The sequence below is a fragment of the Sinocyclocheilus rhinocerous genome, unplaced genomic scaffold, assembly GCF_001515625.1.
Source record: "Sinocyclocheilus rhinocerous isolate Xijiao unplaced genomic scaffold, SAMN03320098_v1.1 scaffold364, whole genome shotgun sequence".
In the NCBI taxonomy this organism is placed as follows: domain Eukaryota; kingdom Metazoa; phylum Chordata; class Actinopteri; order Cypriniformes; family Cyprinidae; genus Sinocyclocheilus; species Sinocyclocheilus rhinocerous.
Genome location: NW_015659024.1, coordinates 164,276 through 184,217, shown reverse-complemented (window position 1 = coordinate 184,217; position 19,942 = coordinate 164,276). Strand labels below are relative to the sequence as shown.

The window sequence follows — 19,942 nt, the reverse complement described above, 5'->3', positions numbered from 1 at the left end:
CACTGCGAGCGCTCGCTTTACATGACGCTGCCATTTATTACGCCAAGACTTACAATTAAAACTTTCAAAACAAGCACATGTTGCAAAAAAATCTAAATGGAATTAGGTTTGTTCACACCTAAGTGTCACATACGTGGCATAGATCTGTTTTTTGGATGACAGTAGCTACGTTTACATGTGTACCCAAAGAATCTGTTTAGAATTGGATTGACAGCTCAATGGGACTGAAACAGCTTCATGTAAACAATCCCAATAATATTACAATTTGGATTGGAAGGGGTGGTGTAGACCTAAATAATTTGATCAACAGGAAAAAAAATTAAGCATGTAAATGCTTGCGGACATTTGGAGTGCTGTGATGCGTATGTTTACTTGCGTGTTATGTCATACGAACATCCATATGTTTATTTACGTCTCATGTCTTATGAACTAGTCAGTGGTTGAGACTGAATATTTACTAAATGTTTGCTAAAAAAAACTCTTCTGGCAAATACAACATGGAATTATGGAAGACCGTTTCCGCCACTGAATAAAAAATAAAAGAGGTAATTGCGAATTTTTATCTCACAATTCTGACTTTTTTTCTCAGAATTGCGTGATACAAACTCGCAATTCTGAGAACAGTCTTTTTTCCCCCCTCAAAATTGGACTTTAACTCGCAACTGCCAGTTTATTTCACGCAATTCTGACTTTATAACTCGCAATTGCGAGTTTATATCTCACAATTCTGTGAAAAAATCAGAATTGTGAGATAAAAAGTCGCAATTACCTTTTTTTTATTTTTTATTCAGTGGCGGAAATGGGCTTCCATATGGAATACACGTAATGCGTGTGTAAATTAATATGTGAATCAGACTGCAACTTTTAGGGTTCATATAAACAGAACTTTCTGAAAACCTGAATCTGAAATCAGATTGGATTCATCCCAATTGACAAAAATTAGTGCATGCAAAAATAATTGTGAACAGCCCAAATCATATTCCTCTGCAGTGGATCATAAAAAAAACTATGTTAGCAAATTAACTTTTGCATAATTAATTTAAATTATTCCCTCCCATAAGTTTTGCATCAGAAAGGGAAACTCCTACAAATGTATATGTAATAAAATCAGCCGCAAAAATAACTTCATAGCTAATGTTTCACTGTACATGTCTTTAGTAAATCCTGACACAAGCTAAATCTAGCCTCAGTGTCCTGGTGCTTCTGCTCACCTGCAGGGAGTCAGTGGTGTGGTTGGTGGGCTGGCCGCTCTTGCCGTAGCCCTGGCCGTGAACCGTCAGCAGTCTGCCTGTCAGGTCCACAGCTGCCCTCCAGTTCTTAGTGCTCTGTTAGAGGAGATGAAGCCATTAAACACACAGCTGCTCGCACAGGAGGAGGCGTGAGAGAGACTCGGCACCTGTAATGACGACAAGGTCACTGCGAGCGCTCGCTTTACATGACGCTGCCATTTATTACGCCAAGACTTACACTTAAAAACTTTCAAAACAAGCACATGTTGCAAAAAAATCTAAATGGAATTAGGTTTGTTCACACCTAAGTGTCACATACGTGGCATAGATCTGTTTTTTGGATGACAGTAGCTACGTTTACATGTGTACCCAAAGAATCTGTTTAGAATTGGATTGACAGCTCAATGGGACTGAAACAGCTTCATGTAAACAATCCCAATAATATTACAATTTGGATTGGAAGGGGTGGTGTAGACCTAAATAATTTGATCAACAGGAAAAAAAATTAAGCATGTAAATGCTTGCGGACATTTGGAGTGCTGTGATGCGTATGTTTACTTGCGTGTTATGTCATACGAACATCCATATGTTTATTTACGTCTCATGTCTTATGAACTAGTCAGTGGTTGAGACTGAATATTTACTAAATGTTTGCTAAAAAAAACTCTTCTGGCAAATACAACATGGAATTATGGAAGACCGTTTCCGCCACTGAATAAAAAATAAAAGAGGTAATTGCGAATTTTTATCTCACAATTCTGAGAACATATCAGTCTTTTTTCCCCCCTCAAAATTGGACTTTAACTCGCAACTGCCAGTTTATTTCACGCAATTCTGACGTTATAACTCGCAATTGCGAGTTTATATCTCACAATTCTGTGAAAAAATCAGAATTGTGAGATAAAAAGTCGCAATTACCTTTTTTTTATTTTTTATTCAGTGGCGGAAATGGGCTTCCATATGGAATACACGTAATGCGTGTGTAAATTAATATGTGAATCAGACTGCAACTTTTAGGGTTCATATAAACAGAACTTTCTGAAAACCTGAATCTGAAATCAGATTGGATTCATCCCAATTGACAAAAATTAGTGCATGCAAAAATAATTGTGAACAGCCCAAATCATATTCCTCTGCAGTGGATTTGCTCGCACTGGATTTTATTTAGTTTTTCTCCAGATTATAATTTTCTAAATGGATTTGCCAAGACATGAGAAGAGACTCAGCCAAATGGACCTGAGAAAGGGTGGCACCATATTTAATTTCTTACAGGAATGGAAACAAGGCTATAAAGGGACATTAGCACAGTGTGTTCATGCCAGTTGTTCAGCTGATGAAATTTATTTCCAAAAAAAAAAAACCTAACCGTAAAAATAAAACCGTAAACAGTTTGAAATTTAACCCCAAACTGTTTGAAATGTTGTGAATTTTGAAAATTGCATGTGTTCTAGGATATTTATCCAGTGTGCGCCATTGTAAAAAATAAGTCTGTTTGAGCCGAAACAACATGGTATGAAAATTGAGGGTTATCATACCATGTACAGTTGCATAACTACAGTATATATATATAAAAAAAAGGCAACTGAACAGAAAATATGTTTGAATAAAATGTTGAAAAATGAATGGCAGACTTCCAGTTATTAATTATTGGTAAGGATTAATCAACTAAGAAAGAAAGAAAGAAAGATAGCAGCTCTAAAGTCTAACCCTCACAGCCTCGTTTTCATCCATGTTAAATTCAATATGATGTCTACCCTGAGTAAGGTATACAGTATACAATGAATAAATAAGATAAATAAGACCATGTTCACATTGGGAATTCATTCAAATTCACAATTAGACCTTGTGCGATTTGTTGGTTGCACTTCATTCTTACACCAATCTCACTTTTAATTTGAGCAGAACACTGTAATTTGGCATTTTGGCTCATGATGTGGACGTCCTTTAGATGGGATGCTGTTTCTTAGCACTGTTTTTCCATCTGTGTTCGTTTCTCATCCTGAGTTCAGTCTCTCTTATACATTTTCATCAGCATTTTTACTTGTTCTATCCTTCTTTTCTGCTCTCTCTCTCTCTTTTTCTGTCAGAGACCCCCAGAGCCTCTAAATCTTCATTAGAGCGGCAAATGAAGCCGAAAACCACTGGCAGGAAAATGAGCAAAAGCAGCAGCCGCCACTGAGATAAAACATAAGAGAAGTCAATGACAGGAGAAATGAGGGTCCTTTCTGATGTACTGCACACTCAGGGACTCCAAACGCGCACACCACAGATCAGAGATTCTGCTCTTATAAAGGGATAGTTCGACCAACAAAATGAAACATTTCATCATTTACTTATCCTCAAGTCATTCCAGACCTCTGTAGAGAATTGTTAATACTGTTCACTCTTTTAAACACAATCTTTTAAATGATACTAAAGTTTTCAAAATTCAAAAAGGACACAAAATATTTTTTTTTGAACTCGGTAACTGCTGTGACCGAGTCAGTGAGTTAAGAAACGATGCTGAACAAATCATTTAGCCCAGTTTTAAGAACTGGATCAACCAATTAATTGAAAATCTCCTTCTCAAAAGGCTCGCAAATTTGCTAATGAATCAAACATTTCTACTTTTCTCATGACCGGATCAAGATTTTCAGTGAATAATGACTTAAATTTTCATTTTATCACACAAATATATTGTATGACATGACGGCACATTTTTATTTTTCAGTGAACTATACCTTTAACGATGCCAATGTGATGCTGTTGTGACTGCAGTACAAAATAATTATTTTGCTGATAAACTAAAAAAAATGTTTTTGCTGGAGTCCACTCTGAATCTCATGATTATTCTGAACACGTTCACCAAAGTCACCTTTACAGCAAGACATTAATTGAAAGTAATTTCAATTTACAATCACGCCGATGGCTCAAATGGTAGAGGTGGCGCTTTACAGTCAGACATTCACACAAAAAATATCAATGCATTGATGGCTATTTATTTAATTAATCCTAAATATGTGACCACAGCCTTGTAAAACGCCTATCATTGTTACTAACCCGAAAGCGCTACAGAGATCCGGTTTAATTGTGGAAGGAAAAGGAGATGAAGCGTGGATCTATTTACAGCTTTTATCACAAAACCCATGAAGACAATGCGAAGGAATGAAGGTGAAGAATAATACAAAATGGGAACACAAATGTAGCACCATTGTAAGCAAAGCAAAGACAAGAACTGATAATGAACCAATGAAAACAGAAGGCTGAATTACTGTTCGTTATTGTTGTATTTATCGTTTATGGATCCAACGAATTACATCCAAAGTGTCAGTGTAAACACCTTGAGTCCAGGACAAATTTCCCCTTGTGGACAACGAGTATATTTCAATTCAATTCATTTCAAATTCAATTTCAATGTACACAAGGTACACCAAGGAACAGGTCAGGATCGCTAGTCAATCACTATGGCAACAAATCAAAGAAGTAAACAAAGGAATCAAATAAGGCAGTAACTAAACAGTAAGACCTAAAAATAAGAGTCTTTAGATGAAAACACATATAATACGTAAAACTGTTACATTAAAATTGTTTTGTGGTTTATAGTCAGTGCAAAAAATGGCTAATCACCAGGGGCCGGTTGCACCAGCTGGACATACACTCAGTTGTAAGACTACGCTGGGAGTAAAATGCGCTTTAAGTCGTGCTTATAATTAATACCAGTAGTGCTACATCTGATACATCTTATGCCTTGTCAAAGGTAAGTGTAAAGTGAAAAGTCATGTTTAGTTTTTAGGATTCATGCTTGTGAATTAATTATTACTGCAGACATCATCTGTAAAGTTTATGGTCTTTTCGGACAGGATAAGCGATATAGCAATCGTCAGCTCTGTGACCACAGTGCCAGCAGTGGTAACTGACCTAACACAAAATATATTTGCGTATGTAATTATGCAATAAAATATTACATGTGATCTGGCATTATTAGAAGAAACTGTATCATGCATTTTGTTCAGAGGAACAGTATAAATGCTTGAAAATAATAGCCTATTTCACATTCATTATTTATAGCACACATGCCACCCAATAATCGCAATAAGCTTTGTGCTTTTTTACTTTACGAAACAAAGTATCAGCTTCTAAATTTTGTCAATTTTCTCAAAAAACACAAAGTATAAATGTGGTTTTGATGCTCTTTAATGTGGCGTTCGCTGTTGCGCCTAAGTTCAAGCAGCACGTTAACCGATCATCTCTTCCTCTTTACTACTAGTTATGGCAAAAAAATAAACATGAATGAACATCAGAAAGATGTTGAAAGAAACAAAACAACTTACTGAAATGTATCATGTCTCATGTAATCAATCAATCAGCATTTCAAACCAGAAAGATGTCAGTAAAACTTGTGAACAATATGCATTAGGGTTGTAACGGTACATGTATTCATCCCAAATTGTCATAGTACATAGTACGGTTCATGCAGGCAGATGACGAATACAGTCAGTCACAGGCGATTGATTCAGAAAGGGGAGCGCACAGTAATGCAACGCTAACCACCACAACAGGAAAGAGCAGAAGAAGAGACGATCGACGCACCAACTTAAAACAAGAACTGCGAGTTCAGATGACAAGAGCTTGAAGAAAACGTTTCGGGTTCTACAGATGCACCGGTTGCCCAGCTACAAATGGGAAAAATGTGTGTAGCACTACCAGTTCAAAATGAAAAAAAAAAAAACTAGCAATGGGGACTTTTTTCCTGTTGTACTGAACTCATATCGAACTGTGACCACAAAACTGAGGTACATATAGTACCGTGACAACTGTGTACCGTTACACCCCTAATATGCACGTAACGTCACATATACCTCAGAAAAGACATTCATTGTACATAAACTCGATAGTCAACTTTTGATAAATATGTGCAGTATAATTCATTCATTATATTTTACTTAACACCTGTCGTCTTCATTTTTTAATGTATGTTTGAATAAATTTGTTATGAGAATGTGCAGGAAGACTATGTAAAAGGTTTTTATATATTTTACATACTTTATACAATATAAAACTTGTTAGGAAATGTTTACTCAGTGAAATCATGGCGTGTTGGCTTTGCTTTTTATCTTCTCGTGAGCAATTCAGTTCTTTATTGGCAGTTGTAGCCATTGTAGTGTGAATGGCGTCTCAACGATCACTGCGGTACAATCTGTCGGCATAGACGTGCATCGTTTACTCTGGGTGTAGCTGCGCCTGGCCGTAGTTTTAGTTGGTGCCCAGCGTAGGGCTTACGCCCAACATTTTTACATCTAGCTGGTGCAACCGGCCCCAGAGCTGTAAACCATTCAGAATTTAATGAAGAATGCTTTTTAAACTCTACTTAAATTATAGAAAAAAGCCTACATAGAAAGGGAAATCATCATATTTCATTTCAATAAACGTTTGTTATTTATTTATTGTTAATCATTTTTTTATTCTGTATGATTAATAAGCCGTTTTCCTCATGGGGACCAAAAAAATGGACATTTTAAGAAATTCATACTGATTTCAGACATTTAGAACCATAGTCTTGCTCATCTCTCTGCTTTCTTCGACAGTTTGAAACAGAACATCACTACCATGCAGATTCATTTAAACATTTATAAGCTTTCACAGCTTGACTTCTCAGTTAACACCATCAGAAATATAATGAATCGTTATTAAAATCAAGCAAGAGATGATGAAGTGATGACGTCAGCCTTCATCCTGAACCATTTTTTGAAGTTGTAAATATACAATAACAAAGATTATTGAAGTATATTTGACAAGAAAATACTATTTGAGTCTTTTGATTTCATTTGGTCCCCATAACGTAGGGAATACCAGGTGCACACTAGGGCTGTGCGATTTGGGGGAAAATATCATTAAACGCGGAGCCAGGCGCGAGTCGACACAGGTTGCGCGCGTGCGTCAAGCCTCGTCCATACTGCCAGATGCGCTCGTGAAGACTTGCGGTGCGGAGCCGGGTGCGAGTATAAACGAGCATTACGAGACGAGACGTAAGTGCGGCAAGCATGAACGGCTCGTCCGTGACGCGGGATTCGCGCCGCGTGGGGCAGAGAGAAGCGAGTATGAGAAGCATTCAGAGACACAGGCTGTGTGTGCGCTCTTCTGAATTGGGAATAGCCAACATGCATTATAAACTTATTTTAAATTAATCTGTTGGGGAGATAAAATGTGTAAGATAACGTTCACGTACTAACAAAAACATCTAAGAATGTATCTTTTATTCTCCAGTACTGAAAACAGAACCGATACGGGAGCTTTTGATATGCGCTGTGACGCAGCTCTTGGAAATTACTTTTGTTCGTTGTCTGTCATTTCGAAGCTTAAGTTGCATACGTTTTTCTTTAGTTTTAATTTGCCTAACTATCGATCTGACCCAGTAGACGCCATAATCCCACTCTGTCTCTCTCCTGTCCCGCTTTCCATTTTTTTTTTTAATGGTGGGTGTTTACGCAGTTGGCTAGAGCAGTGCTGATTGGGGAGAACGGAGGTGCGCTCACTCTATTGGTTAGTAAGACTGCAACTCAAGGCTGGCAGTCATGCATATGCTCTGGAACAGAGTAATATCCCGTCCATATCGCAGGCTTTGCGATTAGGAAATCGCAACGTCTCAAATCGCGATTTCGATTCGATTTCGATTAATCGCACAGCCCTAGTGCGCACACATACACGCACATAAAAATAAGCCAAAGTTTAAGATTTACGTAATTGAATTGCATATAAAATTTCCATCCATTTGTAATACACAGTTTTAACACTTCAGGTAAAAAAGGGTAACAATTGTAACTGATAGATCTCAGGCAGCCGAAATTGTCCGAAGCATACGACGGGGCCGCAAATATGGCTGGCAAATACAATGGAGCACAGGCCATTGTAAGAAAAATACAACCTCTGGCTCCCTATGTTCATTGTGCTGCCCACTGTGTTAACCTAATTACACAGAGGTCCTGTACTGCCTCAATATTTATCCGGAATTCTCTGGATTGGGTCAATGAGTTGGGAGTGTTGTTTGGGCAGTCAGGGAAACTGAAGGACATATTTAAGGGAATTGCAAGGTCTGAGGAGGGTGAGGGTCCATGTCACACTATAAGACCTCTGTGTCCAACAAGGTGGACGGTCCGCACTAGTGCCATCCGCACTGTGCTAAACCAGTACGAGTGCATAATCAAGGCTTTGGCTGAGATGGCAGTGAGTGAGTCTGATGCGGCTAGTAAGGCACAGGGGCTGTATGAGACATTTCAGCAGGGAAATGTTGTCCTTGGTCTTGTATGTGCTTTGGAGATCACAGGGGAGTTGGAGGTTTTGAATATGTCCCTCCAGAGCAGAACACAGACCCTAGATGGTATGCTTTCAGCTGTTGCCTGTGTTAAGGAAAGTTTCAGCAAAAAGAGAAACACAGAGAGTTTTCAGGCTCTTTACACGAAAGCAACAAGGATGTGTGAGACACTCCATCTCACTCCTATTGCCTCTCCTCGTGTCCGTATCCCAGCTCAGCGCTTCACAGGTAATGCTCCTGCACATGTACATGTGTCCCCTTCTGACTACTACAGGACTGAATTCTACAAAGTTCTGGATGTTGCTGACATGCAGTTTAGAGAAAGATTTGAGCAGGAGGGAATGCAAATGTTAAGGCACCTGGAACAAGTTCTCTTAACTGGAAAGATACATGGTGTTGTCCAACAGTACCCATAAATCAACCCAGACATCCTCAAAGTTCAGCTTGCATTGTTCAGAATGAAGTACAGCTTCCAGTCTAGTACTGAAATTGTTGCTGTTCTTCAAGGGATGACCCCAGAGGTCCGTGGTCTCTTTGACCAAGTCGAAACAGTTACCCGACTCCTCCTAGTTGTGCCTGTGTCATCAGCAGAGTCAGAAAGGAGTTTCAGCAGCCTCCGGAGGCTGAAAACATGGCTTCGCAGCACCATGACCCAAACCCGCCTCAACAGTGTTGCTGTGTGCAATGTACATAAAGACAAGCTGGACAGGGTAAACAGAAAAAAGATTGCTGAACAGTTTGTCTCCTGTAAGGAGGGCAGAAAGAGCACTTTTGGTTCTTTTAAATGAGAGGTAGTTGGTCATATGTTCATTGGTCAGTTGGTTGTTGTTGTTGGTTGCATATATATATATATATTTTTTTTGTTTTTGTTTTTGTTTTTTTTGTTTTGTTCTTAATATATGTTGTTTGTATATCTGGAGTTTGTAACAAAAATAATTTCCCCCTGGGATTATTAAAGTATTTCTGATTCTTTAGCAAGTCTACTGTTGTGTATTTTCACAACAGAGTTTTGACTTATTTTCCGTGTGTTCCGAGTGTGTTTTTATACTTATCTAGTATCACTCATTTAAATGGGAAGCTTTTTATATCTTGTATGTTATACATTTTGTACCCCTCTGTCACTGTATTCATCGTTTTTATTGTTAATAAACAAACCACATCCATCCCCCGCACTTTTGAAAAGCTTGCTACGCCCCTGCCGTTGAGTAACGTTAGCCAGTCTGGTGGCTTGTCTAGATGGGTTGTGAACGATCATTCTTACAAATAAATGAACTCACAGATTAGTTCAAATTAATAATTTATTATAAAACCGTAATCAAACGTTGTGAATTGGGATGCTTTGTTAACAGTTTTAAAATCCAGAATAATGTTTTTGACTGAATGCAGCGTAGGCTACAGAATGACAAACAAACAAACAAACAAATAAATAAATAGACGTGATAAAATAACTTTGGATATGGTGAGGTTATGAGTTATTTGTATAAACTAATACATAGCTTTGGTTATGATGAAGCAGGACATGTTTTGTGCATATGACGAGCGAAGATGCCATGATTTGACTCACAGTCAGTGTTGCCAACTGCTTTCAATTGAAGGTAGCTAAAACTGGTAGCTAAATGTCACTAGATGACATCATAATGGCAAATTCACTGATCTATATAAAGATGAACGTAGATCAGTGGGCAAGATGAGAACTTAAATAAGGTTTGTCCAAGCAGTTGCTATATTTGTCCCTAAACTTTTGAAAAAAGTCTCAAAAGGGGCGGGGAAGTCGCTAAATCTAGCTACAAAGTAGCTAAATTGGCAACACTGTCTACCAAACATATAACTTTTATTTTTCATATGCACGAGTGAAAAAGTGACAAAAGTGCAAGGTGTCTTAAAAACAGACCAAAGAGCAGACGTTTCAGCCCATGCCTTCTTCAGTGCTCATAAGGCAAACAGCAACATCTCACTTTTAACGGCACAATTACAAATTGTTAACAGCTGAGCTTAATCAATTAGGAATAATTAACAAACCAATTCCAAAAATTTCCCTTTTTAAAAAAAACACCCAAACACCCATTTCACTTTACCAACATACAATAAAGGGCAAGAACACATAATTATGTATCAATTACATATGTATGTAATCAATTGTTTAATTTTGTAGGTTTTGCCAGTTTGTGGATGTGTAAACGATTTACGTTCTTTGGTCTGTTTTTAAGACACCTTGCACTTTTGGCACTTTTTCACTTGTGCATATGAAAAATAAAATATATATTTTTGATAGACCTTTTTTGGTCTGATTGCATGTTTCCAGTGTGCGGACAATTTCAGCTACCTTGTTGATTATACTTCTTTTTGTTCTATGCACCTGAGAACTTACTGGCCTTTCTTTTTTGAGCGCATACAATTCCTGTTTGATGAACTAATAGATATCATACTGTCTCCAGTTGATTAATCACAGTACATTAAAGTGCCCCTATTATGCCATTTCGAATTCTGCCTTTCACGCTGTCTGTAATATAGCTGTATGTGAATGTAAACGATCTGCGAAGTTGTAAAGCTGAAAGTGCATGATTAATAAAGTTACTGTCTCCCAAAAGAAAGAATTGACTCTACACAGCCTAAACGAGTCATCAGTAATTCAAATCCTACTTCCGTGACGGCTACACGTCACAGGGTAACACATTTGCATAATGCCCGCCTATGTTCTACGTTGGCCGGCCGTGAACAGCTTGACCCGCCCTCCATCACTGTACCTTGTTTGTGTGGTTAACATCAAGTCGAGAAGACACTGTGTACTACACTGTGAAAGTAAATTGGTTTTATTTTGACTTCCAAAAGATGAGGCTGCAAAGAATCAGTGGTTACAATTCACAGCAGTACAACCCCAATCTTTTTTGTGTTACTGACGACTGTTTCTCTAATTTTGGGGAGTTCAACGCGGGATTCACAAACGCTTGCTCTTAAAAGATGAGCTCAGTACCCAGTTTATTTGGACCAGCTGGCTCCACTGAATCAAAACCTGTAAGTATGATAAATAATAGATGTTCATATTTTCTATCGCGCGTTCAAACTACACAACTATGGCAATGGGTGTATAATTTGCTGTACACAGTCGACCAATCACAACAGACCGGGCCATCTGACCAATCAGAGCAGAGTAGGCTCACGGAAAGGAGGGGTTTAGAGAGACTGAATCTCAGAACTGCTTCAAACGAATCGTTGGAAAATGAGGTGATATTAAATGCATATTTTGAGAAAACAAAAGCGTTTTTTAACCTTGCATGCATGACTCCCCAAACAACATTAGGAACCCTAAAAAAATGGCATAATAGGGGCACTTTACTCAACAATTCTCTTTTGTATAAGTTTTCTGAAATGTTAAGTTTAAATATGCAAATGAGGCAGTGTCTAATTAAATATGCTCTCATCTGCATACATTTCCAGAACAAAAATCTGAACATTGGATAAAGGTTAAACATTCTTGTTTAATTGAGTTGATAAATAAAGTTAAAGCCAAACAAATGCAGTGAACCAGAAAATGACAGTTTTTGGAAGCACATCTTACATAACTTTTTTGAAGGGTAATTTAGGGATATAAAAAATGTAAATGGCTTCACAAGTTCAGTTTCCTGCCCATATTTCCTATTAAAACATAAAGTTTGGATGGGACAGGCCAATGTCAATGTTTGCAATTAACTGCAAATTATAAAGTTTAGGGGCACATAAACATATATGATTCCTGTTGCTCAAGCAGTAATGCATGACACTATCAATGCCAAGGTCATGGGTTTGATTCCCAGGGAATACATGAACTAATGAATGTATGCTTTGGATGAAATGTGGGGCGCTTTGGATAAAATCATCTGCCAAATGCATGAATGTAAATGTATTTGTTAACACACAAAGGGTCTTTAGGAGTGATACAGTGCACTGTCCGTGAATGCCTCACTATATTCAGGGGACTGATCTTCTGTGTGTCTCTCACACACATTTCTCTGCTCCAGAGCTTCTTGATCTGATCTGTGAAGTCCAGGATCTGGGGATTAGAGCTCATGCTTCCACAGGCAGTGCCACACTACACACACACACACACACACAGTGCCTCCTTGTCATTCGGTGAAGGTCGTGGGCACAGCAGGCAAGGCTGTGCGTCTCAGGCCTGTCTGTGTGTTCAGCGGTAAATCAGTGAGGCAGTAATTTTGGGCCCCTAGAGCTCTAGCTGACACTTCATGCTGCTCCGAACAGCACTGCGCGCACACGCGCGCACACACACACACGATCTCAGATAGAGATGGGCAATATGATGGGATATACCATGTACATGGATATATTGAATATTCCTGATAAATACTGTATAAGTGTGTGATGATTTTGCTAGTGATATAAAATTAAGCAACATCAGCATGTTTACGTGCACCCAAAGAATCCATTTATTATCATATTGGTGGCTCAATCGAACTGAAAAATCTTCATGTAATCACCTCAATCGATCCAAATGAGTTCAATCAGAATAAAATTTATTGGATTTAAGGAGTGGTGCAAACTTTAAATAATTGGATTAAACATAAAAATTAAGCACTTAAACGCTTGAATGTGACTATTTTCTCAATAGAGTGCTGCAGGGATGAATATTTTTGTAGGCCGAAAACTTCATGCTGCTCCGAACAGCACTGCGCGCACACGCGCGCACACACACACACGATCTCAGATAGAGATGGGCAATATGATGGGATATACCATGTACATGGATATATTGAATATTCCTGATAAATACTGTATAAGTGTGTGATGATTTTGCTAGTGATATAAAATTAAGCAACATCAGCATGTTTACGTGTACCCAAAGAATCCATTTATTATCATATTGGTGGCTCAATCGAACTGAAAAACCTTCATGTAATCACCTCAATCGATCCAAATGAGTTCAATCAGAATGAAATTGATTGGATTTAAGGAGTGGTGCAAACTTTAAATAATTGGATTAAACATAAAAATTAAGCACTTAAACGCTTGAATGTGACTATTTTCTCAATAGAGTGCTGCAGGGATGAATATTTTTGTAGGCCGAAACCTGGGAAGCACTTCCGGTTCCATCGTCCTAAAGTCCTAAATGGGTTTTTGCCTGAAATAAAGTCTGTTTAACACAAGCTCAGGATATTTTAATGTTTTATGCTTGTTTTATTCCATTAAACGGGTAAACTCATCAACACACTAGTCGCTTTCACAGCCTCATTGTGTTTATAATTGCACTCTTTCAAACTATTCTCAAACGTTCAAGGAAAACATTTTTTTTTTTTTATAAATCCTGAAAGAGTTGTTCGGGGCACTTAATGGCGGTGACGTTAAAGTCATGCAATCATGGTGTGGTTCATTTATGGTATAGCCTGCACTTAGCTTTTTACTTCTGCCAGTTAAATAAATTTAGGCTTGAAAATTCATAAATTGTGTTCATTTGTGAAGATCATGATGGACAAAACATGTAACAATCATAAACTTTTGTTAGTCACAGAGTTTATTTTCTGCAATAATCCAAAAACCAATGGAAAAATCCTAGTGGGATTTTGTCGAGAGATTAAAATTCAGGATTAAATCCACATAACTACATTGTGAGTGACTATACTATATTTGGATTGTCTCTCCTGCACCAGTCTCAGAGATACACTGCTACTTTACCAACTAATGGCTTAAATACATCGCAGGGTTGCTGCTCTGATTTTTGCACTGATTTCCAGTTCACTAGTTGCCACATTTTGGAGCACATCTGCAGAGTTTGGACAGTCATGAAACTCAAAAAGAAATGGAGATGTTGAACAAGTACAAAAAGTGGAGCTCCGCTATAAATACCACTCACCTCCAACTTTCATTTCAAAATATCCCAGCCATAACACAAAAAAAACACAAAAACACACCAGACACATGTCTGTCTGTGCTTCAATGAGTCGAAAATGTGAAGAACTCCATGAAGGAATAAATATGATCTGCTACTCACTATCAGCCGCTTGAGACCCAGGAAGTTCTGCTCCACTGAGTTGGCCGAGAGCACCTGTCTCTTCATTGCGGCCTGGTCGCCCAAAAAACGCTGCATGAGATCTTTCACCGCATCGCCCTGTAAATCAGAGCGCTTTAGTTTCTGCTTCACTCACTGTTTCATAGAGTTACAACACCAAGAGCAATGAAAAGGGACGACTGTCTCTGGTTTATTCACTATATCTTTGTTATCTAAAAACAAGATAAAAATTTACTACATACATATTTACTGCAAGTTAAAGACCCAAAATATTGTTTTTATTTATTGACTGATTTATTGATTGATTGATAAAAATACAGTAAAAAACATAATACTGTGATTTAATATTATAATGTAAAAGAACTGTTTTCCATGTAATTTATTTCAGCATCATTACTCCAGTCTTCAGTGTCACATGATCTTCAGAAGTGATTTGCTGCTCACACGTGATAATCGTGATACATTTTATTTTTCAGGATTCGTTAATGAATACAATGTTCAAAAGAACAGCATTTATGTGAAAGAATATTATAAATGCCTTTACTGTCACTTTTGTACAATTTAATGCATCCTTGCAGAATAAAAGTATTCATTTTTATCTAAGCTTTTCAGACATTTTCGAATGGTAGTGTATGCGCTGCGCTGACATATTTATTATTGAAACAGAAAGCTTCTAGTTAAGCCTTTAATTACGCTAGTGAAGAAAATTCTGTCATTATATGCTAATATTGCACCAAACCTGTATGCTTTTACTGTTTACTCAGAACCCAATAATATGCATAAAGTACCTTCATGTATTCCATGATAAATGGCTAATTCATTCAAATTAGCTCAAAAGCAAGATTGGCATTTAATAAAACTTGCCTGTCTATGTAGTAGAAATGTGATTTGTGCTTTATGACTAGAAGAAACAGACAAAAAGTGCTGCAAATTCAACACCCATAATGCACTGGGCTCGATTCAACCGTGAGCAGGGATACAACAAATGTGCAAGTATGAGCTCTAGTTTTCACAAAAGCCCGGGGGGGTCAAAAAGCCACCGGGTGAGATGTTTTACATCATCTGCACGGTTAAAAACAATGTTTTCAAAATGCAGTTTTGCAGTGATGCCATAGAAGAACCATTTTGGGTTCAGTGAAGAGTTCTTAGTCTTATTTTAATCATCTAAAGAACCTTTTTCCACAACAAAGGTCCCATGAAAGTTTTTCTTGGAACCATTAACAGTAATAAAGAACCTGTGTTTTAAGAGTGTGGTAGACTTGTGCTGACAAATAAACAATCTTGGTGCAGGGAACACAGAGAAAGAATACACATTGTTCATTTATATACACTATTGACATTATAACAATACAATACTGGTTGAAACTAGGGTTGTGACGGTGATTAAATTTTCCCACCGGTTAATCGACGTGTGACAACACCGGTAATACCGGTATCACCGCGGGGGCGGGGGCGTTCCCTCCTTTCCTCGCTTTCCTTCGCTTTTAAATAGCTTGTAAAAGCGGTATGCGCATTTTACGTTCACTTTCAAATAGCGGCAATTCGGAGTAAAGCAATTGTTCGTTTGAATTTTCCCTCTTTTCCTCGCTTTCCTTCGCTTTTAAATAGCTTAAAAGCGCCGTTCGACTGTGGCATAATAAAAGCTCCGCTGCTTTCGAGCCGTGTGTCACGCTCGTTCAGCGGTGTCGTTTCGCTTCGACGGCTTTCAGCCTCACTCTGCTTCATTCTACTACGTTAATAAATCATTAGCTCATCTATGAACATGATTTCTGCCCGAGTCCCGTCGGATTGCATCAGCTGTGCGGATGAAGACCACAACTCCCATGATTCCACACTCAGTCATCTAACTACGCCTTTGTCTATTTGTTTATTTTGAATACGCGCCCTCCAGTGGCGAAAATTACATATTGTGCCTTTAATAATGACACAATATTTATTTTTGGGTCATTTGAAATTTGAAAATGTAATTTTGCACTGACCTGTAGGTTGTCAAACTTGAGTCCAGGCATGGCCAGCTGCTCTCTGTCTATCTGGACAGGACTGATCTGCTGTGTGGCCACCGATATCAGCACTTTCCTGGTGTCGTCTGAGGGAAGCCAGGCGTCATAGCGCTTATCCAGATCACTGGTGATCAGAGCGCTTCCGAAGGGGTCGTCGCCGCTCGGGAACACAGCCTGGAGCTGGTTCATGGGCTCTACGGGACTTACTTGAGGTTTGGTAGCGACGGGGGTGAAGTATGTGCTGGTCGGTACGGTTTCCGCAGCGGTGGCGGCAGATAAGAGAGGAGACTCTGGAGGGGCGGCTGCTTTGGGCGACTCTGCGTTTGGGTTGCTGATTGATATGAAAGACGTCGACGTTGTGAAAGAATCGAAGAAGTCTGAGGCGGGGTTGACCGCGCTGCTTTCCGTGAAGAACTTGCTGAGGCTGGGGCTCGGCTGGCACACTTGAGGGACCAGTTTGTTGGGGGTTTCTGTGTTGCCGATGGTGAAACTTGGAGATTTTACCAGCGTGGGCTGAAAGCCGTCGGGAATCAGGGCTTGTGCTTTGGGTAGCACACCCTGGTTAAAGATGGTACACACCGGGACAGCCTCGTCTTTGGGGGGCGTATCCGTATCCATCTCAAGCGCTGGCTCCGGAGTTTTGGGAGCCTCTGGTTTTGGGTCGTCTGGTGCAACATTTTCCCTTTTGTCATCTGACCGTACAATCTTTTCCTCCTCGTTCTCTTCTTTAAATAAAGCCTCAGATGCCTCCTCAGGTTCAGCAGCGCTGGCTGTGCTTACGTCTTCGTTTCTTTCTTCTGTATCTCCGTCAGGAGTTTTGGCCTCCTCCTCTTCATTCTGCTCCAAAAGCGAGTCAATGGGAACCACGTCCTCTTCCTCGCTATTCGGGGAGTCGGAAATCATCACGCTCTCCATCATCTGGTCATTCAGCTTGTCTATTAGGCTCTCAAAGTGACTGCTGTCATCCTGCGGCGAAACAAACGCTTCGGCGTCCAGGTCGATGCTCTCCTCTCGGAAAGAGTCTTCTGTCGGGTCGGTCTGGGGCGGGACGGAGGCATCTAGCGTGTGATAAATGAATAAGTGACTGACTGAATGAAGATGGACGATGATGCACCGGTTATTTACGGCCTGGAGTTTCAGGTACTGTAGCATTATTTACCTTTTAATGTATGCACACAACAGAAATAAGTTACACGAGCTGTTTCACAGTGAACTGGTGCCTGTGTTTGACTGTTGTGATAGTTACATGCTTAATATCAGATGGTTATTAAAAACTGGGTTTTGTATTAAACATAACAAATGGAGAGATGTTTTCCGTTTCAAACATCTGTCACAATGTATAAAGTATACACAAGTGTAGAATCAGAAGCTAATAACATAGCACTGCAATATATTATGATTGTCATATTCATAACAATATGCCCAAAATAAAAGACATTTACCAAATAAAAGATACATACCATATGTATACATGTGTACCTTTTTTTTTTGTACCAGATTTGTAAATTTTTTGTACCATTGTTTACATACTTAAGATCAGATCAGGGTTATTATAGCTAGCTAAACTAAACTAAAACGAAATAAAATAAACATGAACTGAAATCAAATATAATAAAATAAAATAAACTCATTTCAGCTTGCTCTTATTTTAGCTCATTTCTATATAGTTTAACTTGAACTAAACTAACTAAAACTAAAATTGAAATAAAAAATAATATAGACATATTTTCAAAAAAGCTAATACAAATGAAAAAAAAAAAAAGATTTTTTTAACTGAAATGAAAATAAAAGTAAAATTAAATTAATTAAATAAATAAAATAAAAATAATTAAATAACATTTTAATAAAAAAAAAAAAAAGATTTTCAAATATTAATAAAAGCTATAACATGATACTAAAATAACACTGGATCAGACAATATTTATGTATTTTTAGCTGTGTTTAGTGAGCTGCCTACTCAGCCAGTATTTTTGCCATTGGTTCGATTGCCTATCCAGATGTAATTTTAGGTCATTTAAATGATATGTTTAGCTAGACAGTGGTTTTGGGCATCTAGTAAGCTGTCTAGAAACAGCAGTTTCGGATATCAAATGAGCTGCTTGTCTAGATTGTAATGCTTCCTACCTAGCAATTGTGTATCCAGTAAGCTGCTTACCTAGACAACATTTTTGCGTGAACTATGGGCAGCAAGCATACTAATGAGCTCACCTATGATGCCCAAAAATGCAGTCTAGGTAGCGGCTCGCAGGCATTTGGTGTCATTATTATATGTATTGTATTTTCCAGTATTTTGGCTGTGTATCATTAATGCATGGGCTGTCGTCCTCTCTCCGCATGTTTTCAGGCACGTGCTCTGACAGCTCAGACAGCTGAGACAGATGCCATCAGGTTTCTAGTGGGCACACAGTCACTCAAATTTGATAACCAGGTGAGTGGACGGATGCATGGGATTGATTGTGCATCCTGTGGATTTATCTGGAATTCTCATATTTGCTATATTGATGTTATATATTCACAGGACTTTTTTATAGCAGGTTTCTGAATGCGTGTGCTTGTCATGTTTATTAATTCATGTTCACGCATAACACACTACACTACATACCAGCTATTGCATTAACTGATGTTAGGCTTAACATATAGAAACTTATTAAAGTGAAAAGTGTTACCAAAGTTTTACGGCTACTCAAGAAAACACCTAAAAAATACAACACAACAAAATATCTTCTTGTTTGTCACAGCAGGTTAAAAGCAAATCACCGATTAACATGTAAAAGAAAGCATTTATCTCTTGTTGCATTGTTACATTAGCCCTTGTTAGGGTACGGTGGCAGTTTTAGTGCCTGCTTTCAGATTATACAGTCGTGCTCATCATAACTGTTTATATACTTTACGATGTTTAACCTTAAAAAAAGATGGAATTAATAAAATTAATAATTAAGATTAATAATAATAATAACATTTAGCAAAATAAATGAGATGATTAATAAATTAATAATTAAGTTATTAATTAATTAATAACTTAAAGTTAATAAATAATTATTAGTATTATAAAATAAATAGAATAATACATATTATATATGAAGAGTTTGGTTCCAAAACGCTATAAATCCATTTTGATTAATTTGAGTAAAAATGTGTTTTCTTTACCAAGAAAGTGGCAAGATGAAAACCACTATTTTCTGTTTCAAACTTTCACATAGCATCTTTAGGTTATAATAACATTAAAAATTCAAATCCAGATTTTGATTTATTTATTATAAAATTGTATTATTTTTTCCCCAAAATGCAATAAATCCATGGCACATTTTTTTTTTCTTTTTCCAAAATGCAATAAATCCATTGACTCAATATAAAAGTAAATTTTCATATTGAAACTGTTAAAAATACACAACAAAGTAAGTTGATCCACATATGACAGCCTCTGAAC

General features: G+C 37.9%; 2 protein-coding genes across 2 annotated transcripts in view; one reads left to right on the top strand and one right to left on the bottom strand.

The window, feature by feature from the left end:
• Positions 1-17,586, bottom strand: part of LOC107723257 (trafficking protein particle complex subunit 12-like) — a gene marked incomplete at its 5' end in the record, with an annotated part of 31,173 nt that extends 13,587 nt beyond the window's left edge. The window contains 3 exons of the mRNA XM_016531825.1: positions 1,212-1,325; positions 14,498-14,614; positions 16,495-17,586. Coding sequence (XP_016387311.1) covers positions 1,212-1,325; positions 14,498-14,614; positions 16,495-17,586 — 1,323 coding nt within the window. The remainder of the gene's footprint in view (positions 1-1,211; positions 1,326-14,497; positions 14,615-16,494) is intronic.
• Positions 17,582-19,942, top strand: part of LOC107723283 (protein TSSC1-like) — a 42,610-nt gene continuing 40,249 nt past the window's right edge. The window contains exons 1-2 of the mRNA XM_016531850.1: positions 17,582-17,655; positions 18,860-18,943. Of these exons, the coding sequence (XP_016387336.1) occupies positions 17,608-17,655; positions 18,860-18,943 (132 nt within the window). The 5' untranslated portion in view covers positions 17,582-17,607. The remainder of the gene's footprint in view (positions 17,656-18,859; positions 18,944-19,942) is intronic.